The sequence below is a fragment of the Penicillium manginii genome (assembly GCF_028828005.1).
Source record: "Penicillium manginii strain IBT 31320 chromosome Unknown utg000005l:1.0-5665137.0:1.0-5668048.0, whole genome shotgun sequence".
NCBI classification, from domain to species: Eukaryota; Fungi; Ascomycota; class Eurotiomycetes; order Eurotiales; family Aspergillaceae; genus Penicillium; species Penicillium manginii.
The window spans coordinates 4,803,161-4,826,810 of NW_026643106.1; the positions used below are offsets into that span (position 1 = coordinate 4,803,161).

Genomic DNA, 23,650 nt, shown 5'->3' on the forward strand with positions numbered 1-23,650 from the left:
GAATGCGGAAAGGGCCTGGGGGTTTCTTATGATAACGAATAAGCATCAAAATCAGATATAAAAAGCGCCATTAGCTCCAAGAAAAGACTTTAAGGGTTCTCTTATTCAAGTTCCAGTCGAAGTAAATCAAGCATTCGCTCTAATTAATTAAGCTTTTATCCTCACAAGTTAGCCTCAAAAAGTCAAATTGAGCAGGCATAGAAATCAAAATTGGCCTTGGTAAAGATTAGCCTCCACATATACCCCGACCATGAAATCACAATTTCCTACCTCTACCCACCAGGTACAGTTGCCCAAAGCGTTGGTGACCCAGGGCAGAGGTAGAACCAACCAATCAGTGATGTCATTCAATAAACTGCAAAATCTTCGGAGAAGCTGCTGGCCGACCTGCCCGATTAGGTAGTTGAGAGCGCAGACGAATGTCATCGCCAAGGACAGGACAGCTCTGTCATCGGGATTCGCAGATATAAAGAGGATAGATTCGCTGCATCATGCTTGAATCTCATTCCAATTCTACTACCCCAACCCCGGACTCCTCTCTTCCGCATAGACAGACATGGCGCAATCCAAAGAGTGGCAGAAAATGCTCCGAGGCGAACTCTACTGGGCATGGGACGAAGATCTACAAGCAAACCGCACCCGGTGCAAAAAGGCCTGCGACGAGTTCAATGCTGCTGGATCCGCTTCCCGGCGTCGCAAGGTAGAATTATGGCGCAAGTAAGTGTGGTGGTGCCTGCGTACAACTCCAACTTGGAATGCTTGCTGCTGATATTTGTCCTCTTTGCTCAGTATTCTCATGGATACTCGACCCATGCCTCCAATGCATCCCGATCCCAAGGAAGACGAGGCTCTATTCGAAGAAACAGATCCATTTGTGGACGGTCCGATCTCTGTGGACCATGGATTGAATTTTAAGGTCGGCAAGGGTACTTTTCTTAACTTCAATCTTCTCGTTCTTGATACGTGCCTGATCACTATTGGCGAGAATGTGCTTTTTGGACCTAATGTTTGTATCTACGGCGCGACTCACCCGATGGATCCTGCTGTTAGACGAGGACTGAAAGGGCCTGAGGGGGGTAAGGAGGTTCATATTGAGGATGATGTTTGGATTGGTGGGAGTGCTATTATCTTGGGCGGTGTTCGTGTTGGGAGGGGGAGTACGGTTGGAGCTGGGTCTGTGGTTACTAAAGTAAGTCAAATGATTCTGCTGACAGGGTGTCCATCTCTCTTATTGATAGAACTAAAGCTGACTATTGATTGATGTTATAAAGGATGTTCCTCCGTTTCATTTTGTTGCGGGGAACCCAGCACGAGTGATTCGTCGGATTGAAAGTGAAATGGATACAGAGCAATGAATAATGGATAATAGATAGAAATTGATAGACTTGATTCTGTTGATTGCCTTGACAGCTTCCAATATCTGTATAGTATACCCTATAACTACCTTGAACCCTACCTTACCTGAGCAAACCAGAGATAAGATAAGCCCCTCTGCCCCGCAGATCGACATCGCATCGCATCGCATCGGCCAAAGTCTTCAACTCCAACTCTCCCCTCCTTCCTTTACCCAACCTAACCCAACAGCATGGCCTCCCAACCGATAACCTACATAGTCGGTATATCCGGCCCCTCATCCAGCGGCAAAACAACCCTAGCCCGCCTCCTCCACCAAATCTTCTCCGACCTCACCACCGGCCAGGCCAACAAACTACACACATTCATAATCCACGAAGATGACTTCTACCACCCAGACAACAAGTATGCACCCCATTCCTCCCTCCCCCAAGCATTGAACCTCCCTAATACCCCCCAGAATCCCCTACATGACCCTCCCATCCGGCGCCAAAATCCAAGACTGGGACACACCCACCGCAATAAACACAACCGCCCTCTCAAACTCCCTCACCCACGTCCAAAAAACAGGCCACCTGCCCCCGACCCAATCGAGCAAAGAAGACCAAAACACATCAGGCCCGCCCGTCGTCCCAGAATCCCTCATCGCGGAACTGCGCTCGCTGGTCCAGACCCGATTATCCTCGACCTCGACCTCGACCGCGTCAACACCTTCCTCAATCGCTTTTCTGGAGGGATTTCTCCTCTTCGCGCCGCCGGTAGATCAGCCCGGGAAATGGGCTGATTCGCACCCCTCACGACCTATCCATGAGAAAATTCATCTATCGCTTTTCTTGCCTGCGGTCTATAGTGCTGTGAAGGTGAGGAGGGAAGGGAGGGATGGGTATGTTACCATTGGCGAACAACCTGCTCCGGGACCGGGGAATTTATCCTCGACTGAATCTGAATCTGGGTCTTTACCTGTTGAGAAAACGGGTGAGGGTGGGGATAGTCTTGATGGCCCTGCTGAGTTGAATTTCTGGGTCGACCCGCCGGGTTACGTGGATGATGTTGTTTGGCCGAGGTATTTGAAGTATCATGACTGGTTGCTTGTTCCGGTTGATCGGGATGCGGCTGAGAGGGGGGATTTGGTGGAGGCTTTTGGTGAGGGGGGAAGTGTTATACTGATGTTGGTGTGAGCGTTGCGCCAGGGGAGGGGGCTGTGGGGATGGATGTTGTGCTGAGGTGGGCTGTTGAGGAGGTTTTGCGGGGTTTGGCTGGGCATTGTTAGACTGGGGTGAGGGTGAGATAGAATAGAGTTGGCCTGCAAGTTTGTGATACCGGGATGTTTGCTTTTATACACATTTCTGGCTTTCATAGTCATGGTAGCTATTGGGTGTAGCATTTAGTAGGACCTGGAGTCAGAACCTTTGAAACTACCTATTGTAATGACTATTCATCCGATTTTAACCCTTGGAAGCAATGCTACTCATATAGAGTAGCTCAGTAGACACTGGGTGTCAGAATAAACGAAATAAAAGCACAGGACTAAAAACTAAGCTCACGCCACCGGTCCCCTCCACCCGAGGAAGTAGTCAATTTTATCCCGCAAAGGTCTAGCAACGAGTCGAATATCCGACTCATTCTCACTCGCCGTCTCGGAAACAGATTCCTTGCTCATATCTACGAGCACTTGTGCTTCGTCAACCCCAGCTTCGTCTGCGAACAATGCGAAGGAACAGTGGTGTACACCAGGCGGATTCTCCCCTACCTCACAGTGTAGCTCATATGCACCAGGTTTAGCTCCAGCCTCAGCTATGGCATCGGCTAGGGCTTTGGATTCGGGCTCGATGCCAGAGCAGACATGCAAGACATTCGGATGATTGGGATCTCCTTGCGCACACGAAATTTCTGAAATAGGAGTTCCCAGAAAAGGAAAGGGCACCCCCATCTGATAGCGCGTCCAGCAAAAGAAAAGAAAAAAGAGGACATAGTATATGCGAAGGCAATGTTCGAGGTACCTCCACCAGCGATGTCGTGGTTTGTTCGTGAGAGTAATGGAAGGGATCTCCACTTTCGTTTCAGGGAGGATGAGGAATTCCATGCTCGAGCCCTTGTAGATCGCTTCGACTTTGGCACATTCGGGATCTTGAGTATCAGTGGCCTGCTCGAGCAATTCAACCTCAATGTCAGCCTCGGTGTGCTCGCTCGATTTGATACGAGGCATTCTGATCGGTGATCCTTTGGCAATCTTGACTACCCACGTGATGGCAAACTTATCAAGATTCGATCGACCAGCCATGATCTCCACCCTAGAAACACCGATTGCATTGTCATTGCCATGGTGCTGGAGATGGATATCTTGAAAGCCCGGTTTCTGTAGCGAGCAGAAGAACTCCCCTTGAGGGCCGCCGTGGATATAGAGCCAAATTCCACACTTCTCGGCCCAGAAATCAGTTTGGATGAGATTGATAGAGCAGATAGCGTGATATCTGACGAGACGAATGGATTCATTGTCTGACAGAATATCCTGGACGATTTCTTGACTGACATTGAAATCCTTGAGGTAGCCGAAAAAATTTGCCAGACAGGGGCGAAGTGGTAGAACGAGTCGAGACGAGATGAGCATCTGACCCATGAGACAGCCCTCAATGATCTTGTATCGTTTCAAATGACTTGTGCGGAATTCCAAGCTGAGCTCCTGTGGAATTATAAAGTACACATAACCATATTCATCCGGCGGCAATCGCGGCAAGCCAGGGACAAGGAGTTCACGCCAACCAGGTCGACCATCTTGAAGCGGTACCGAAAGCGTGATTTTGACCATATAAACTGCGGGCTCCATACCGGAAGGGGTAACGATGTAAAACTTTCCCGCGGTAAATGTAAGGCGTGGCTCTGGTTCTCTTTCGCTCTCATCCGTGCTATTGTTATCAGTGATCCAAATGGGCAGTGGCTGCACAAGAACAGCAGCGCCGGACTGGCCAGGGCTAACACTGAAAGAGGCATTGTCCGCAATGTCCGAATCTCCAGGCAGACCGGTGAAGTCACACGGACTTCCAATATTTGCAACGGTGGAAAGCTTCTCCAGATCAGACTGGGTTCGAGCCTCTGCGTCGTGAGCCTTATGATTGGATTTGGAAGGTGTGACAGGAGATCGCGTGGACAAGCATACAATGGGACTTCCATCTTTATGCTTCAATACCCGACGATCCAGACCGACGTCTTTTTCAGTGCCCTTCTTTTTGGGTTTGCTGCCTTTGAACAGCGGCGAGATATCATTTTCGAATTGGCGGAAGTCGGCTTCGATAATAGGCGTGTACTTGCCTCTCTGTAGCGAAGGGGGCAGCGAGGGTGGCATCGAGCCCTTACTAGACTCGGAACGAGACTGACCATGGCTAAGACGGGAGCGTGGACGAGGAATCAAGCTGCGCTGATGAGATTCGGAGTTGTTGGAACTGGTGGTTTGAGAGCGCTTGGCTGGAGACGGCGTCGATGGAATGCTAGGAGGGCCATGTGCACCCTCGAGCTTCTTGCCCCGACTGTACCCTCTCTCCGAGTCTGTTACTGAATCGGGCAATGAGGCAGCCTTTGCGGATCTTTTGCGCGAGAGAAAGGTCCCGAAAAGTGGTCCGCCGCTCTTTTGATCAGGGCTTTCGAATGTCGAACTGAGCTGATCCGAATCTGCCTGGTCTTGATTCAGCTCCCGCCCTTCATCCTTGGGCATGTTCAAAAAAGGCGAACTATCCAGCTCCAATCCATCACAAAACGGATCAACAAGGATATCGTCGCCCAAAAACCCATCCTGATGCAGATTCTCCTGCACAACAATACTCTCCGAGTTCGAGACAACAGACGCACTCTCCGCATCAGGCAGCGAGGAATCAAAAAGACCCGCAATCGACCCAAGCGTCTCAGACTCGGTAATAGACTGAGTATGAGGCGTGGAAATCCTCACGTCGACGGCGGGTGAAGAAGCAGGCACGTCGAAGGGCGGTGGTTCATTGAGGGCGACATCATCGCGAATAGCTGGGACCGACGCATCAGGCTGAGACTCACTCTCGGGCCTTCTCACGAGAGAGAAGTCCTTCACGAAGGATTTTGTTGGTGTGCGGGTGTCTAGTACGAGGAATTCGGTGTTGGGCGTGCACCAGACCTGAGTGTTATACGAGTCAGTTTCGGCTTCGTCAGGGTTCTTTCAGTCGGTTGGAGGATCCCTGATCGGCTAGTTCAGTTCGACTTACATCGACGGAGATGATGATCTCCACGTCTGCTTTGTTGGTTTCTTTCCAGGTGCACCAGACGTCGAGGTTGCTGAAGGGAATGTAGTATGGTGATTTAGGATCCATGTTTGTGTAGATGGAGAGGAAGGAGAGGGAAGGAGAGGAAGAGAGAGGGAGGCGATAGTCATAGGCAACATTCACATTCACATTCACATTCACTTTAGGATGGAGGAGCACCCACGGAAGGAGCCTGAGAGGAGTGGATTAAAAGAAAGGAGCGAACCATCTGATTAAAATGGGAAGAAGAAGAGGAAGAAAAGAGTATATACACACAGAAAAGAAAGAACAGACCACTTTTAAAATAATAATACCATCCTCCCTTCTACCAGCGCCAGGGAAAAAGCGAAGTGTCCAGTAAAACAGAAAGAGGGACAAATCAGAACAGAAAAACAGAAGACCACCCGAAGCCAGAACAGAACAGAAAAGACAAGGAAGGAAAAGACAACAACCAGAGACGTGATATCTAACACCCCGGTCTATCCAGACAGACAGGGAAAATGAACATAGTGTACCAGACCAGACCAGACCATACCGTACCATACCGCAGTGCAAAGCAAAAGCAAAATCCATAGCCAAAGCCAAGAGGACCGGACCATCGAGGTCAATCTAGGCAAAGAGAGGAAAGAAAAAGAGAGCGCAAGTGGAGCCAGGGCCGAGCCAGAACAATAACCAGAACCAGAGCCAAAGAGAATTCCACTTCAGCAAGAACCATCAACGACCATCAATCATCGAGGAGTCCCATTCGCCGAATCCGGATGCTCAAATTTGAATTCCGCAGATCCGGCCGCGGTGCCTTCGGCCCCCATCTGAGAAGGAAGAATCGGTGTGCCCGAGGGTGAGCCAGTCGTACCCGGATCGTAGTATTGTCTCGGACTCCCGTTATGGCTCGGATAACCGCGATTGAGATTCCGTTGGAGCGGGGGGAGGGTGGTTGAGCTCGTACTCGTGGCGTAGGCGGACCGGGGGTATCCCTGAGCCATCATCGCTCCTGTCGAATCCGGGGACTTTGCGTACCCGAGAGAAAATAAATTTAGCCAGGGTTGTTCCCTACACTCACTGATTTGAAGAGGGGTGCCGTACAGGTGTGCCAGGCTGGTTCATCGCCATCAACTGTCCCACGGCCGCGTTCTGCTGCTGGCTGGTGCGAGCTTGCCCGGAGGGATCGGCCATCTGGGACAGCGGAGCTGACGGTGGCATTCCATAGACCTAGGAGGTAGTTAGCTCAAGTCTCTAATCTCTCTCGGATCTCTTCGCCAAATGGGGCCTCATGCTGCACGCAAACGCACCATCCCGTAATCTGGCATCACTTGGCTGCCTGAGTAGCCCTGCATCGTGGGCGTTTGGTAAGATCCTTGTTGGCTGGGGTAGATCGGTGCCGGTTGACCGTACGCATCCATCTGGCGAGCCATTCGATTGTCCTCATAGATGCTCTGTCGACCGTAGTCGATGGAGGTGCGGTGACGCTTGACAGGAGGTTGTTGGTAATAGCCATAATCTGGCCTCGCTGCCGCTGGATAGCCACTGAAACTGGTCGCCGGGGGGGATTCCCTGAACGGACTGACGATCTGGCGACCGCGGAGGAAGGGCCTGTGGGAACTCGTCCTGTCGAGGCGCAGAACGTTTCCTAGGTATGGTAAGCCACTGTCCTGTTCACCTTGGGGAAAGGGCGAGACTTACATCATAGTCCGCGGTTCCTTGCGAATGCGCAGCTTCACCCCTTGGTCTGCAAACGAGCGCGAAAGAAAAGTAGATTCCATCATCCCTGGGAAGTTTTTGGGAGGCGACACTGGAGAGGTCAGCTCAGCACAGCAAGCACCCTCGCGGCGGGAGTTCTTCTTACCTTTGAAGCGGTCTGAAATGATGGTCTTCAGGGTCACGACATTTTGCCTGACAAGTCAAGTTAGTTTCAATTCCTTGCGCTGCACTGAAGTCTCGTCTTGGACCTCTCGACCCGACCGCTCGCGTGACACTTTACTTACTTGCGCATTTCGTACAGGGTGAACTTGAGACGAAAGTCGCCCTCAATTTTCACCGACAGGTCTCCAAAGACGAAGAAGCCACCATCTACCAAGCATTAGCTTGGTGGTTCAGCCGCAGAAAATGAAGCGATCACTTACCACTGTTGTCCACGTCTTTTAGACGGTGAAGGGACGAGACCAGCGTTCCTGCCAAGGCAGTCGATGGCGCGACGGGCACTGGACGATCATCTGACGCATCGTACAGACTGCAGGTCATAAAATAATAAGGACTTTGGAGGTAGTGTCTGGAGCGCCGAGCGCGGGGAGATCAGCCACAATGTTCACACACACAGACGCACAATCGCGCACATCGCCACCTCCCACGCCCGAGTCGGCGCGCAACGGAGGAGAATGGGGGCGATCAGAAAGGCATTGATTGCAATGGGAACCACTTACTGCGCTAAGTAGGAGTCCTCTGGTCGCACCCGGAGCTGGACGATCGGCGGAGGATCGATGGGTTTGCGCTCTGTAGACCGGCCGGTTAGGACGGAGGTTGACGAGGAATCTCGAGTCGTCTGCCCATGACAGGCTCCTGGTGAGAGTCAGAATTAGAATGGGGATCCGATTCGAATCCGAATCCGAATCCCAATTCCAATTCCAATCCCAATCCAGATCTCGGGCTAGCCCATGCCAATCCAACCCAAGCCACCCCACTTTGCGATGGGATGAGGGGAGAACTGGAACGTGCTCGCGGCCGACGGGCAGATCAGAGGCGAGCAAAATGGATGAGAGAGACAACGTACCTTTCTCCTTGCCCCCAGCCACGCGCGCCCGGTCGGGCTGCTGGCGAATGGTCAGGTCAAAGTCACTGTCGTTGGACAACATGGTCAGTTGGGAAGCCTGGAGCAGCGAGTAAGAGTTGCGACCCAGTCAAACGAGGGTGGGGGAAGTGTGGGTGATCAAGGTGTGTGTGAGTGAGTGGAAGATTAAGAAATAAAGAGAGAAAAGGTGAAAGAGGTGAGAATGTGATAATGAAGCGGGCGCAAGGGCCGTAGCAGTGGCAGCAACAGCAAGAGGAATAGTAACAAAAAAGAACTTGAAGAGTAGAAATTACGAACCTCTGTGCTTCGCGCGAGAGAGAGGCGTCGTACGTCGATGCACTCATCAAGACGACGGCGAGGTGGAACCAAAATCCGACAGTAAGCTTAAGCCAAGGTCAAGTGAACCACGGCGGACAGATGGATGGATAAGAGTATGGTAGAGGGTTAAGTTAAAGGGCAGTTGGGTTGACAGTTGGGTAGAGTGAAAAGGAAGAAGAGCTGTGGTGGGGAGATGAAAGGTGCGGGATGCGCGGACTACCATGGATGGTAGTTTGACGGAAACGGTGAGGTGGAGAGTGGTGGTAATGGTAGAGAGTGACAGGTGCAGTAGTGGAGAGAAGAGTAAGAAGAACTTGAAAGGTAAGAGTAGAGTAGAGTAGAGTAGAGTCGAGTAGAGTAAGAGTGGTGTCGTCAACGCAAGCGGAAGTAGCAGTGTGTGTCGTAGTAAGTAGGAAGGAGTACTATAGCAATGGGTGGTGATGGTAGTCACTACCTGATAGTCACTGCACTGCACTGCACTGTACTGTACTGCACGGTATACCAAGTAGCTCTGCTAGCTCTCGGCTCTGACTCTCACTGCTCACTGATCACTGCTCCCTCACTCCTCTCGTACCTGCAGATAAATCGAAAAATCAAAGCTTCAGCGCCTGAGGCACCAGAAATCGGCCCGGTCTTAGTGTCTGACCTTTCCTCCAATGACAATCTCCAGAGACCCTTTTTCAGAACACTCTCAAAGAAAATTTTCCCTTTTAATCAGGTGGAGCACAATCGAGACTCGACCGTTTGTGGAGGGATGGAGACAAGGAGGCCACTTCTTTTCTCAGCCTTTCTCAGCTCCGGCTCAGCTGGTGTCGACCACGGTCCACGGTTCAAAGGCCCACTCTTAGCCTTTGCTGTTCTGCTTTGGGGGGGTTTTTTTATCCCAGTTTAAATTTTCGGGGGGGCGAATTGGCTGCGCACGTCGATCCGGAATGATGCGCACATTCGCTCGGCCGAACCTTAGCGGTACTGCGATACGGCGGTACTGCGGTACTGCGGTGCCCTTTCGGTGCGAGCTGGTTGCTTCTTCCCCTGCAAGGCTAGGCTCGGCTTGATCTGGTAGGGTAGGGTGCTCCAGATTATGGAACTAGTCACCGTTGAGTAGTTCGAGTTCCTGGATTCGCGGCTATGCAGGTGATGGCAAAGTGGACTCGGCCCCTGGTCCGGCGCCTAGCATTCCAGTCCCGGTGGACACGGTGGAACACACAGAAATACCGGACAGGACAGCTCAGCTCAGCTCAGCACCCGGAAGTGACAGGAAGATGGCTGTACAGTATGCTGTATTCACTGTATGCTGTATGGTGTATGCACTGCCGGGATAGAAATAGTACTCTGTAATCCGTACTGATGGACAATATGCTCGGCTCTCGCCTCTTCCCTGTGGCAATTCGCAACTCGCAACCGCAAGTCGCAATACCGGGCTCAACTCGGCAGATGACCCACTAGTCACTAGTCACTAGTCTAGTAGTCGATGGCGGAGAAAGGAGGCGTGTGCACCCCCCTTGGATCCCCCGCTTCGATCGAGATGCTAAGGTCGGGTTAGCCTGGTTCCTTTAGCTTTATCACAGTGCAAGCCACGAAATCGTAATCATTAGCTTACTGCTGAGTCCGGAGCACAGGGCCGTAGACTCGACTCGACTTTGAGTTGACTTTTGGAGTTATGTCATCCGATGTGATATCGACGGAGCTGCCCTGCGAAGAAAGGGGCTGCACTTGCACTCGGACTTGGACTCTCTCGCAAACTCAACTCTCCTTCCCCATAAACTGAATGAGATGCGCTTTCTCACCTTTTTCTCTTTGTCGATGAGTGTGGGGGTGGGCTGGGCATGAGCCTGATGTGATGCGATTCGATGTGGTGTCAAGTTGATGCGCGTCTGTTATTTCACCTGATCCAAGGCCGTGAAGTTATCGCTCAGTGATTGCGCTGCTTTCCGACCTCAACCACTGGTGGACTCGACTTGATAAAACGATGCGATATTTGCGATAGATTCGATTCGATGCGATGCGATGCGATGCGACGCGACGCGACACGATTCAATTCCCCCCCCACTGCGATATAATGCGATGCGATCGGATGCGGCTCAAGTTCAAGCTCAAGCTCGGTTCTTGTTGTATACCTCAACCAACCCTCGAGGCCCCAAACCAAAGTCACCCCCACGATAATGAATGACAGACGGAAAGTCGAATAACCGTTAATCCCAACCCGCGATCGCAATACACTCCGGATAAAGACGAATGAGGGTATCGTTCGTGTTATTCCCTTAAAGAACGGGAAAGTGGGAAATCAAATGAGGCATCCCGGACCATACTGTGAGGTGAGGCGAGGCAAAACGAGGCGATGCAAAGAGTCGAAATCTGTCAAACCAACCCAAATCGTATCCAACCGAATCAAACTGCGCGCGCGACAAAAACACAAAGTCAAAGCCAAGGATTAAAGCAGGGAAAACAAAAATCTAAAAAAGGGACAAGGGTATTATACAGACAAATAAGAAAGAAAAAAGAAAAGAAAAAAAAGGCCGCAAGAATCAGATCAGGGCAGACAGAGCACGAACCCTCCTGCAGAAATGGGGGACTCGAACTCGATGCGTCACATTGCGCCTGCGATATGCAGGCTGAGATCCTGCAGTGAAGTTCAAATCAGTTCGGTCCAGTCCAGTCGAGTACATACACTGCTATGTGTACATACGGAGGACCCGGTACTCCGGTGATCCAGATCCAGATCCACCGCACCTGTCACGTCACAGCGTGGTATGGCTATGATTTGTTTAGAAGCCTTACTTAGATTTGGGCCCAAGATCTCTAGACGAAAGCCGAATGGAAAAGAAGAACAAGAACGCTACGCCCTCTGGTCCGGGGAATGACCGAGCACACCTGCGCGATCGGGCATCGTGCATCGTCATCACGACTTCTCGCCCATCGAGCCCTGCCATAGGGCCAGATAATAGGAGAGGGGTGTGCGGGGCTGGCTGGTTCGGGGGCGCCGTGTTTGCAGATCAGTTGTCTTGTCTTTCTTTTGGCTTTGCGTTGCTTTGTTTCCGACGAGGCTGCCTGTGCTTTTTTGCTGGAGGTCTGAATGGACTACAGTACATACAGTACGTCGCTGCGCCACACATGTATGAGTGGCATGCATCGCATCGCATCGCATCCTATCCCATCCCAGGGGTGCGGTGCGATGTGATGCGATGCAATGCGATGCTTCCCTCTTGGTTGGTTTGGCTTGACAGCTGGACTGGAGGTACTTTTGTTTTTCAGCCACATCGCCTGCCAACAGGATGGGCCTGGAAACACAAACGCAAACAATACCGTGCTGTACCTACTTTTGCCAGGTTTTAAACCCGGTTCGACCGTTGCGGCACTGTAGTCAGATCAGCTCAGATCACGCCAAACCAAGCCCTCGGCTCGAGGCGCTTCGTGGGGGTGGATGCAGATGCAGTCGAGGAGGGGGAGGACAAATGCGCAACTGGCAGATGCAGCCTGCTCCTGCACCGCAGCTGGATATGGCAAACGGTCCACTTAGAGGCAGAGCTGCATGGCTCTCCGCACCGGGACTGATAGCGCGGGCGATCATGCAAGGGTGACTTGACTTGACTTGGGTTGGATTGGGTTGGGTTGGGATCAGCTGGGTACAGAGATATGTACTCCGTACTATGCTGTACGAAATGTACATCTCCAATTTTCTGTTCCTGAACAGAGAGACATGGCCAATGGTAAATACTCACACCTCACCGACAGATTCGCGGGCAAAGGAAGGGACCCGCTTTAGTCTGGGAATTTCGAATTCTCACCCTGAGGCAGTCCCCGTTCTGCACTGCACTGTACGGATAGAATCCTGCAAGTATTTTGCCCGTCGCAATGATCTTGGCCCAGGCACATGCTGACGCAGATCATAGGGGAAAGCCAAAGTGTCTTCCTGCTCTACTCCTCCCGCAAGAAGAGAACACTGCCAAACAGGCTAAACCCCATGCATTGCGCCGTGTGTCTTCCACTCCACGATGCATGCTGCCGGTAGCCGCCGTGGCCACCTAAGCCTAAGTCTAAGCCTAAGCCTAACCCTGAGCCTGTATGCAGACGCGATGCCATCACCGAACCACCATGCGGGTAGGCCTGAGGATAGCAAGATGGAGCCAAAACTAACAAGGCCCGGTGTGGCTTGGCTTGGATTAGACAGGTCTAGTCTATTTATTCCGGCTGCCCAGATCTGAGCTCCGACTCGGTAGCGTTGTCCGAGAGCGAAGATCCCATAGGCCGGATGTCCAGGAACGAAAAAGAAAAGTAAAAAAAAGGGGGGAGGGGAGTGGGAGAAAAGGAAAAGCAAGACAGAAAAAGAAAAAGAAAAAGACCTGGAAGTACTAGTAGCAGGAAGAGCAGACAGAACACAGGAAATCTCTGACCTCCGAAGTCCCTAAGAACGGGGGAAAACTAGGCCAGGGCGTGGGGATGATGAAGTGGCCCGGGAAATTTAATTAGTGGGAACTTTGTGGCTGTCGTACAGCGAAACGCTGTACAGTGTACAGTTGTCGACAGAGGAGTACGGAGGACTGGTACTAACATAGAAGCACTGATGGATATACGGAGTATCATATCTAATACTGCAATAGTATCTAATATCTAATATCTACTTGCGCAGAGACAATAACTAGTGGTACACTAGCAGTGACAGCGGCATGCCCGTCCAGGGAACCACGGCACCCTGAAACGCTACGCGGTTATGCTTAAATGCGCGTGTTCCGTGGTTTCCCCGCCGATCACTGAGACTCGAGCTATACCTATGTATACATAAATTACTAGTAGTAGCTGCACAAATCTAGAACTTGAATTGCATATCTATTCCACGGTTGCTTCCTCCGAACTATACCATTGTCTTGAGTATACTCTCGACCCAGGTGTCTGACTGGTCGAAATTCTCCGGTCTGAGTGGATCCGGCTCGGCCTCGCCTTCTTCATAAGGTACCCTAGAGTACTGAGTACATAGCCTCCCTCCCCCTTTGGGGCCTGCCCTGCGTGAACAACACCCTTGATAGCACAGGTCAGATCCTGGTTTCACGCTGGGTACTACGCTGTAAGCTCAATCGGATCTACGTGGAAATCTACTCAAATCACTTTAACTTTTCGCATGGACCGGCATTCTTACATTCGTAGGGCGTGTGCCCCGCGTTCGCAGGTTGGTAATTGAGTTTGTCGGCCGTGCGGGCGCTCGGTCCTAGAGAGGGGAGGCTAGCAGTGTATACCTAGACTAGTACTAGTTATCCCTGTAGGTACATAGGTACACTGCTGACATTTGCTTTCGTACATTCTCCTCAACTGTATCTTTAACCTTGCTGGAGACTTGATTTGGACAAGAACTAAGTTTGCGCAACTCAATGTGATCTCATCTCGGGTATGTCATTGGTACGAGCAGTAGATACATACGCACTGACGAGGCGAGGGGCAAAGACTACAGAGTACGACTAGGACACATACATCACAGAGTCAAGTTGGACCTGGGTCCAGAATTTGAACAAAGAGACAAACTCGAACTCGAACTTTCCTCACAGGGGGTGAATACAAGGTGATGAATTAAAAAGAATACCCAACACAAACACAAACGCCGAGCGCCACCGACGCTCCTGGCTGAACAACTAGAAATCCCCAAAAAGTACCGAGCAACAGTGCCTGCGTCCGCAGGTCTTCCTCGGCTGGGTCGACAGTCCAGTCACCCACCATAGTAGCCATGACCCAAGAAAGGGGTAGAAGAATGAAGCTGGGATACAAGAAAATGTCCATGTAAGAAACCAGAATAAAAAGCAAAAGTAGCAAGAGAAGAGGAGGAGGAAGAAGAAGAAGAAGAAGAAAAATGTGGAGAACTAAATGGAAACAGCAGAGACCAAAAAAGCAAAACGCCCTGTCCAGATGCTGCGCGGAGATGCTTCTTATGTCCCCATCACCACGTCGCCGTCTACTTCGTATTCGCCATCAGCGTCCGGGTCGTCTTCACCTTCGGCATCTAGGTCCGGGTCGATGCCGTTGGTATTGGTATTGGTGTTGACCGCAGTCTTGTTCGCTTTCCTGTCGGCCGACCCAGGGTCCACAGGTATGACGACTTGGATCTTCTCGACAAGTGCTTTTCGACTGACTGATTGCGGAGTTTTGGGATGATTGTCGGACTGCTTTCCCCGGGAACGGTGTGAAACTGCTGTGCCGGGGGATTGGGATTTCGATTTCGATTTGGACTTCTTTGGAGTCTTGGGTGGCTGTTCGATTGCGGGTTCTTCGTGTTCAACCCCATTTGTTTCGATCGCTTCCTCTGGCTCCCCTTCGGCGTCGGCATCAGCGTCGGCATCATCATCTTCGTCGGCCATCCCATTGACCTGTTCGGTTGCCTTGCCGGCTTCCGAGGTCTCATCGATGACAAGACCAAGATCCTCAGGGCTAGGGTCTAGCACAGCCTCCTCGTCCATAATTTCATCTTCGTCAGGGTCCACGCCGTTAGTTTGATTGGGAGTTGCCTCTGGGTCTGGCATCTTCGCGCTACGACCGCGGCGCTGAGGGGTGTTGGTCGAAGGAGTGAACAACGGCGGTAGCCCTGACGGTCGTCGAGGAGTATTGCGACCACTAGTTCGAGTGGTGGTCGGGGTCATTGAAGGCCGAGAGGTTATTTTGGTACCATGTGGACGACCAGGCTTGCGTTTGGACGCCGGAGGTACATGCACGGGAGGCCAAAGTTCAAACCGTGCTGCTGGGATACCGGCGGCAGGGTTTGGTATGGGATCCTCATTGTGTTCAAACTCGTGCATGCCGTTGGTTTGCATGAGTGACGTGGAAGGAGGACCAGCGGAATCTCCGAGATTGTCTGCATTAATCCCGTTTAAGGCTAGCTCTTCGTCACTGGTCCCGTTCGCTTTTGTTTCTAATCCGTCCTCTTCCTCTTCCTCTTCCTCGTCGATATCTTCTCGGGGTGCAACAGCGTGGAGAGGGGCACGGTCGAAATGCGTCTGATTGTTCCGACCCATGATGTAAGGAGTCCAAAGCAGTGCATCCGGGTTTAGTGTGACATAGCCTTTGCTCTCCCAATTTTGGATGACCTCCTCGAAGTACTTGGTATCAAGACGGAATGCATAAGTTTTCGTGACAGGGTCCCGTACAAGAGCACGGAGTCCCTCAAGAGCAGACACGAGATCATCGGCGGTCATGCCTGTGCGGTCGGAGAGATCAGCAATACTGATGGGTGTTTTGAGGTCTCGAAGTTGGTAGGATAGGATTAGACGCCAATAGTTGCGGTAGGAAACAAGACCCATATCTGAGAGGGGCTTCTCGGGTGATCCGCTTTTGCCTTCAATGCGGGTGAGAAGATATGAAAAGTCAATGAGGAGGTTGCCGTAACCTTTGCGTTGGTGGATGGGGAGGGTAAGAATACACGAGACATTGTTTGCCGAACTTGGGCGCTTCTCTTTGCTGAAATAGCCAACAAAGTGACATCCAAGATCGTCGTACTCACTCATGACATAAAACAAGAACGGTTCAACATCGTAGTAAAGGGTCTTAGAGCCGAGGAATAGCTTGGCAAGAAGACACAGGTTTTGACAGTAAACGGGGTTCTTTCTTCCGTCAACCTCGAATATCGAGATTGAGCCATCGCGATAGATCTCGTCGCCGGGTGGGTGTTTGGCAGGACACTTGAGCTTGTGTCGCCAAGCGACATAATCCGAATTCATGTATTTGAGGCAAAATTCACAGATATAGAGTACCCGATTGCGGCTATACTCTTCCGGGTAGGGTGCAGCGTACCAGGTCTCGATCTCGTAACCACCAAAGTTGATGTGCTTGATCTTGGAAGGTGGACCAGACACCTTGGCTGATGCAGTCGGTGCCGCTTCACCATTCAGTTCTGCTTCTCGTACACGGCGCTGCCATTCTTCTTCGGCCTTTTGACGGGCCGACTCAAACTTTTCCCGGTCACCCTGTAAGGGCAGAGTCTTTGTTGTGTCTGATTCGATCTCAGTCAAAATGCCGCCGTATGGCTTCTTAGCCTCATCACTGTCTCGGTCATTGATAGGAGCAAAGTAGTTGTGAGGGGCGGGCGGAATCGGGGCGAAATGAGCTTGTAGTTCTTGTGCGGCGGCCGCGGGCTTCGGGACTTTCTTTTTATGACTTCGCTTCGGTCGGCTTTGTGTACTGAGGATCCGACCGACTTTGTTTTCGTCTAGCCGGAATCCAACGACGAGTTTGTGAAATTGCTTGGACACTATCCGGCAATGTTCTCGCTCAACTCCGCGGGTTCGTCTCGGGCGCACCGAGCGGGATTCTTCGGTGGCTACATCACCGCCGTTCTGGAGAGAAACTTCGTTTTCATCCGGGTGATCTGTTTGTCGCCGTCGCTTTCTAAGCACCGGGACATGCTCGTCGGCATCAGCAGATGAAGCTTTCCTCTTGCGTAATGATCGCGAGCTGTTCAATAATTCGTCGCTAATGTTGGTATCGAATATGGAATGAAAATCGGAACCCTCTTTTCCCACATGGGCCGGCATGAGCTCCTTTTTAAGATAGGGAGCTCCGCCCCTAGCGTTTGGCGTCTGAGTCTCGGCGTGGTTAGAGACCGATCGATTGTCACGACAAGGGAGACATTTCCAGGGATCTACGTGTTTCCACGTTAGTGAGTGGGCCCCATCGGCAAGGATCCGGGGCGCCAAACGGGCGTTGTAAAGTTCCACTCACCTTCTGAATCGCCGAATGCTTCTTGATCGCGAGCGCATTGCCGATGAGCTGTCGGGATGCCGGGTCAGCAACCGGTAAACAAAAAACGGGCTAGGGCCGAGGGTGGCTTAAGCTTTGAGCTCCGACCCCCGCATAGATTACTTACAGTGATCGCCACAACCAGTACAAGTGAGCCATTCTTCGAAATCCTCACCTGGATCGTGTTCTTCGTCTTGACTGCAAAACCTGCGAGGCTTGTTAGTCCGAAAGCTAGGCCAACCCTTCATATCCCTTTGGCTGGTTTGCACTCACATGCATATCACACGGCTGCGGTTATCGGCATCTTCTTCATCTTCGCGTCCGTTGCTCTCTGCCTCCCAATCCCCTTCCTCTTCCTCTTCTGGTGCCGAATCGGACTCGGAAGCATCCCGGTCATTGTCATCTTCAAATGCAGAGTCTGCTTCTCCCTCCCCATCAGCAATTCCAGATTCAGCCTCCGAGGACGCATCATCATCTAAACCCTTCACAGCACCGACCGGTTCGGTCTCATCATCATCGTCATCATCACCATCGCCACCTTCTAACACACCCTTCTTGCCCAAGTGCGCCTCATCATTGGCATCTTCCTCGGCTACTTCTCCGGAGTATGATCGATGCACTGCATCTTGAAGCTGCTGGTCCATTTGGTACAGGTCGGTTTCCTCCTCTCCCTCCGCGTCGAGGTCACTGTCAACCTGGTCCGCAGGCGGATCGAGCATTGCCGGATCCTCATTCACTGGCGGCTCTGTCGCCGCCATTCTCAGTGCCACCGCAGCCGCCAGGTCGAACAAAAAAGCCCGTCTCGAGTGACGCGCAGATGCGTTGTGTGGTGGTGTTTTGTCTTTGTTCAAGGACCAACCGAGATAAGCTAGAGAAGCCACCCCGCTCACATCGGTGTTGACCGGGGGTGCATCGGGAGGCTAGGTTGGATCGGCAAAGATCGGGACAGACAGTCGTTGAGTATCAAGCTTTGAAATTGTGCTTTCGATCGCAAGTCAGGTAGGTCGAGCGCAATGTAGCTAGAGAGCAGCAGAGGGTGTCAGTTGGGGTTGGGAGGATGGTTACAGGTCACAAACACGTGTCGCAGGGGGGACTAAAGACCTGATCGGAAGCCCAAACAATCGAGCGCGGAGAGTAGATATGCACAAGACGCGTCGAAGAGTAAATGAGACCGTAAGTCCTTTGACAATCTTCACGAATGCGATGCGCTTTCCCCCTTGGCCTGGGGGAGTGTCGTTGCAGTGGCTGACTCAGAATGCGCTAATCTCTTTTGGGTCTCACAGACCTCGCAAACCGCCGCCCGCTGCTCTCCGCCCTCTACGACTCCCCTCCTTGCGATCTCCCACATAGGCCTGCTGTTCAGGTGTTTCTACGTCGTCTCTATTCGCTTTCCCTTTCTCAATCCTTCGCCATGCCTGTTCCCTTCGAGGCTCTCCTCCCCTGGGGCATCATTGCCACCGTATGTCTCGACAACTCCTCTCGACCAGTCCCTGCCGAGCTATTACTCACCACCATTCACAGATGTTCGGCGTGACTGGTGTCGGTCTCTACTACACTAAGCAGCTTGGAAACGAGGGCAAGAAGACCCGCTGGAACAGGGATCTGTGGGATAGAGTAAGTCATTCCTCAACTCCATCTCAATCGGCTGCGGTCGGGAGAACTCGCTCTGAATGTCCGCTAACACTCGTGCAGCAAAGTAAGTGATTTAATTCCAATGTGATCGACTGCGACTGCGAACTCCCTGCGAATGATCAATTCGAATTTTCCTCCACCAGGAAGTTTAACCGAACCGGAACTAACAATTGGATCAGTGATGGAGCGTGACCTCCGCCTTACCGGAACATGGAGAGGACAATCCAGTAACCACCAGGCGCCCCCGGGCTTCGAGCTGAGCAACCAATGGAAGGTATGGAACAAACAGACACAGCATATGGCCCCCCCGATACCCGGCAAGTCACTAATTCTTCGACTCTGACAGATCGAGCGCCGGATGTTCTAAATTCAAAAATTGCAACGTTTTATCCTACTATCTGCGTTTTCCCTGTTTCGCGATCACTCTACATACCTTCCTACGCAATGTTTAGAAACATCGCTGTATCATACCATTTCAATCTTTCCATTGTCCACATTCGACGGTAGTCTATACAGTACCCGGTAAATGCAAGGCTATCGGACCTGCGAGACCAATCCCCGAATCCCTTGGATTTCACTGTTACGAAGGTGCATGTCAAAGTACTCCGCCAGGGCCTTGACCCGGTCATCCTCGCTTTCAATAACACCCAGAACCTCCGTCTGACCGTGGATCCTTCTCTTAACGTCCTTCCCGGACAGACTGCACTGTCCGATGATCTCTTGACCGGTCGAATCAAGAATCATCCGCGTGCAGACAAACATCTGAGTAAACCAGCTAGCCCGCCTTTGACTAACGCCGAAATTCATGAGTTCGAAATCTTGCGGCAGGAGCTCCATGTCCGCAAAGCAGATCATCGACAGCCAATTGCTTTCAAGGCTGTGTCTAGTTTGGTAGATCCAGAACTTCTGGCTCTTGTCTGTAGCTTCAACGAGGCTGTCCTTGATCAAACGCATTTCCGACGGCGCGATACGTGTAGAAATGACGCCCTCCTGTAAAAGCAAAGGCCCAGTCGCGTTGTAGGTGCCGAATCCAACATCAACCTGTAACGGATTAGTTGTGAACAAACGGAGAATCTTGGAAGGAATGAGAAAACAAAACAAACTGACCATATATTTAACCTCATCAATAACAACGATCAAAAGCATATGGCTCCTGCGGTAGCAATTTAGTCAGTAAATCCTCACGCAAACAACTCGGGTCCATACGCACAACTGTGAAAACAATCCATTTTCCACCCCCGTGCCTACAGCCTGGCCAACTCTGGCGCCAATGGCATATACAACGTATCCCAGGGATCGCAGGATAATGTGAAACAATCCTGTATTTTCCATGCAATACCCATCCAAACGCCGGGCAACAATCTTCTCGAACAAAGCTTCTGGGCTTAGGGAGATGGTGTGATGCTGCGAGTAATGCAGGCCCGAATTCCCCCATGGAATCGAAGTAAGATGTCTTCTGTGCAGCTCGAATAATGTGCCAAGTGCATCCTTTGCAATATTTTGACGGATGTTTTGGACTAGAGTGAGTTCGGTTTCGCTGTGAGGGTACGAGATCCGTTTGAGATATTCCTCCAGCTGTTCTTCGGTATATTTTGGTGGTTGAGTCATGGTACGGAATGGAATGGGAACGCTAGAAGCCCGGAGTAGCACGACACCACCGACTGTCGTTTGTATCGTTCTTGAGAAGGAAAGAGCCCTGGAGGGATGTCGATATATAGCCAGAGATGTCGTTTAAGGAGAAGATAAGATGATGAGTTTGAACACGAATGCCGCGTTAGATTTCCAATCATAATCGTCGTGAAGTGGGTATCGGAATAGTTCCTTGATGACCAATTTGCACCCCACATTTGGCCGAGGCATTTGGCGGGGAACTACCGTTGGGAGTAATGGCGAGGGAGATTCTTGTCAGTGCTATTATATACTCAAGTATACTCCTTTGCATGTTAATACTTCAAATAGTATTAGGTCAGAGTTCTGAGTCTGAGCCAAATCATGCGGGAAGATGAGATGTGAGTGCCTGGGGCGGTGCCCGAGGCCTACTAGTACTCCATAACAATGCGGAAGAAAGAAAAGGACGCGGCGATGGATGTTTTTAATTGCTTTCCAAATTTGTCCTTCCAGTTTGAGTTCTATACTAGTACCTACCGGTCCACCTGGGCACCTGCCACTCGTACCAGGCTTCAACCTTGGAAGTTGTGAACACTATATATCTACTACTACTACTAGTAGGAGCACCTAAGTAGTGGATAGGTGGTATACTATCCTCTTTGAAACACCATGGTTCAAATTCAACTCCATAGTAGTAGTGTCCATGAATTACTGCCAGTGTGACACCTGATAGTAATTTCTTTGGAAAAATCATTCCGGAGCAGAATAGTCTCGCTCAAGTTTAGTGATACTAGTCCCATCATCCAAAACCTCCACGAACTCTTCCAACTTATATCCTCCCCACCTCGGCAAAAGCACAGTCCAAGCATACCAGTAAACCACCGCAAAAAGAATCCTGCACAATCCCATTAGTCACATGTACTTGAGAGTACTGGTCTCCAATAGGAGAACCTTGGAATGGTACTTACACTCCGATACCGACAATCGCATACGTCGCATAGAAGAAATCGACATCACCCTGCCAATTTGGCGGTGGCACGAAGGGCGCTGCTAATAGAACCAAACATACAACCACACGCAACCAAACAGCAGGAAGCCATGCCTTGAAGGGTCGTGGTCTGTTGGGTTCTTTGTATCGTAAAATCAAAAGACCAACCGTTATCGCGAGAGCGAAGATCTGACCGGGATATCCTTCCACATCTAGAATGAAACTATAGACATCTTGTTGCGGTGGAAGAGCAATGACCAACACTGATGGCACGTAGTGGACAATCAGGCCGCCGAGGGGCGTGTTGAAGGGTCTTGAAGATGAGATCACCTTCTGCCAGGGTAGAAAGCCTTGACGGGCGATTTCTTGATTGACGCGAGCCTGGGGTATATCCCGATTAGAATTGTAGTCAAGCAATAGAGACGCTAAAAGACCAACTCACCAATGCAAAAGTCACCACCATCACATTACCGGCTGCGGATATAGCAATTGCAAGAGGGAACAGAACTCTTCCGACACTATCGCCAAATAATCGCTCGAAGAGTAGCGCCCCGACCAGTTCGCCGCTGCTTTTGATCTCTTCAAAGGGGATAACCAGGAGGTAGGACGCGTTGGCTAAGAGGTAGAGGCCACTGGCTGTCACGAGGGCAGACGGACATACAGTTTTGATCGTATGAATGGGGTTATGTACCTCGCCGAGAACATTGTTGATGTTGCTCAGTCCCGCATAAGAGTAAAACACCTTGAACAGAGCCGTCGAAAGCAGACTCCAACTCCAATTAGAGCCCTCCCATATAGAATCCCAAGAGGCGAGGTCGTTATGCATATATCCCGGCGTAACCTGGTGAGAGTTACCAAAAAATTGGAGAAGAAGAACCCACAACCCAGTCAGTGACATAGCCCCGATTAAAAAGATCTTAACCCAGCCCAGCGCATTTTGAATCGCAATCCCCGTGCGCAAGAAGCACCCGTGAATAATAGTAATAATAGTAAGTAGGCCGACAGCGAGCGCTTTATGCTGGAGATCGGACGGCTCGACTTTAAAGGCGAAGAGTGTATACTTTGCGAAGATAATGCAGTTACTCGCCGTGAATCCTAGCACGACGGCCTGCACGGCAATTAAAGTTGAAGCGAGGAATCTCGGCCGAGGATAGGTATACTCCAGGTACACCTGGAAACCGGATCTTTTAGCCTAATGAATTTCGGCGTGATGGTCGGAGATTTATCTACCTTGTCCCCTCCCGAGCGAGGAAGCATGCACCCGAACTCCATCGAGATGGATAGCCCACACGCTGCTAGAATCGTCCCGGCAATCCATACCAGAAAAGTGAGGCCGACACTTCCTGTCGATTTGACGATGGATCCTGGAGTTGCGAAGATCCCGCTTCCAATCACGCGGGATACGACTAGGATGTATGCGCTGGACCAACTGAGGTTTTTCCCGTGATTTGCGCCAGGAAGGCTGTCTGGGAACCCATCGGTTATATCTGTGGAAGCGGCGAGCTGACGATCCGTCTGGCCTTCGTTTGTTTCTAGCAACGGTCGCGTCTCCCCCGTGGTCATTATGCGCGGTTGACCTAGCTAGTACTAAATAGTATGTGGAAACTCGGGCTCGGTATAACACCCGGGAGGAGTGCCCAAGTGATCTAGAAAATTTGAATAAATTTCCTCGGGCTGAAAGGACTGTGTTGACCAGTCATGGAATAGCCATTTTTAAAAGGTTCTGGTGATGAATGTTGCTTGGAAATCAGCTGGAGTTCCCCTCGGCACGCCATTCGGGCTGAATGTTGTGTGTTCGTCCTTGCGTGACGGATGACACGACTTATCAAATAGTGAAACATACCAATCAGATGTTCCAGAATATTTTGGCCGGAGTATTCGGATCGCCTGCTGAGGAGAAAGGCAGTGATCAGACATGATTTGATTTGTTTGTTGAGGTGGATGGTCCGTTAAGCACTACTGTCGATGTGGAAATGGTCTCGTAGATGAGGATGTAACTGG

General features: G+C 51.1%; 8 protein-coding genes across 8 annotated transcripts; 3 read left to right on the plus strand and 5 right to left on the minus strand.

Moving 5' to 3' along the window:
- Positions 1–550: 550 nt before the first annotated feature.
- Positions 551–1,355, plus strand: N7533_008127 (sugar O-acetyltransferase; the record flags this gene model as incomplete). Its single annotated transcript, XM_057104777.1, has 3 exons — positions 551–717; positions 790–1,189; positions 1,272–1,355. Coding segments are annotated over 3 exons (651 nt in total), but the record flags the coding sequence as incomplete, so codon positions are not given.
- A 230-nt stretch (positions 1,356–1,585) lies between these two features.
- Positions 1,586–2,531, plus strand: N7533_008128 (ribosylnicotinamide kinase; the record flags this gene model as incomplete). The annotated part of the gene is made up of 2 exons (XM_057104778.1): positions 1,586–1,758; positions 1,814–2,531. 2 exons carry the CDS (start codon positions 1,586–1,588, stop codon positions 2,529–2,531), a joined length of 891 nt encoding a protein of 296 aa, XP_056959735.1.
- Positions 2,532–2,893: 362 nt separating this feature from the next.
- Positions 2,894–5,681, minus strand: N7533_008129 (uncharacterized protein; the record flags this gene model as incomplete). Its single annotated transcript, XM_057104779.1, has 2 exons — positions 2,894–5,488; positions 5,577–5,681. 2 exons carry the CDS (start codon positions 5,679–5,681, stop codon positions 2,894–2,896), a joined length of 2,700 nt encoding a protein of 899 aa, XP_056959736.1.
- Positions 5,682–6,340: 659 nt separating this feature from the next.
- Positions 6,341–8,473, minus strand: vosA (the record flags this gene model as incomplete). The annotated part of the gene is made up of 9 exons (XM_057104780.1): positions 6,341–6,619; positions 6,696–6,821; positions 6,902–7,217; positions 7,293–7,401; positions 7,456–7,502; positions 7,595–7,679; positions 7,733–7,878; positions 8,030–8,165; positions 8,377–8,473. Coding segments are annotated over 9 exons (1,341 nt in total), but the record flags the coding sequence as incomplete, so codon positions are not given.
- A 6,148-nt stretch (positions 8,474–14,621) lies between these two features.
- Positions 14,622–18,179, minus strand: N7533_008131 (uncharacterized protein; the record flags this gene model as incomplete). Its single annotated transcript, XM_057104781.1, has 4 exons — positions 14,622–17,323; positions 17,404–17,451; positions 17,549–17,628; positions 17,695–18,179. The coding sequence occupies 4 exons, from the start codon at positions 18,177–18,179 to the stop codon at positions 14,622–14,624; spliced, it is 3,315 nt and encodes a 1,104-aa protein (XP_056959738.1).
- Positions 18,180–18,832: 653 nt separating this feature from the next.
- On the plus strand, positions 18,833–19,420 carry N7533_008132 (NADH dehydrogenase [ubiquinone] 1 alpha subcomplex subunit 1; the record flags this gene model as incomplete). The annotated part of the gene is made up of 4 exons (XM_057104782.1): positions 18,833–18,880; positions 18,943–19,117; positions 19,233–19,327; positions 19,400–19,420. 4 exons carry the CDS (start codon positions 18,833–18,835, stop codon positions 19,418–19,420), a joined length of 339 nt encoding a protein of 112 aa, XP_056959739.1.
- A 167-nt stretch (positions 19,421–19,587) lies between these two features.
- N7533_008133 (arylamine N-acetyltransferase family protein) lies at positions 19,588–20,661 on the minus strand (the record flags this gene model as incomplete). The annotated part of the gene is made up of 3 exons (XM_057104783.1): positions 19,588–20,094; positions 20,161–20,206; positions 20,264–20,661. The coding sequence occupies 3 exons, from the start codon at positions 20,659–20,661 to the stop codon at positions 19,588–19,590; spliced, it is 951 nt and encodes a 316-aa protein (XP_056959740.1).
- Positions 20,662–21,411: 750 nt separating this feature from the next.
- Positions 21,412–23,212, minus strand: N7533_008134 (putative methionine permease; the record flags this gene model as incomplete). Its single annotated transcript, XM_057104784.1, has 4 exons — positions 21,412–21,556; positions 21,630–22,030; positions 22,092–22,820; positions 22,880–23,212. 4 exons carry the CDS (start codon positions 23,210–23,212, stop codon positions 21,412–21,414), a joined length of 1,608 nt encoding a protein of 535 aa, XP_056959741.1.
- Positions 23,213–23,650: the final 438 nt, after the last annotated feature.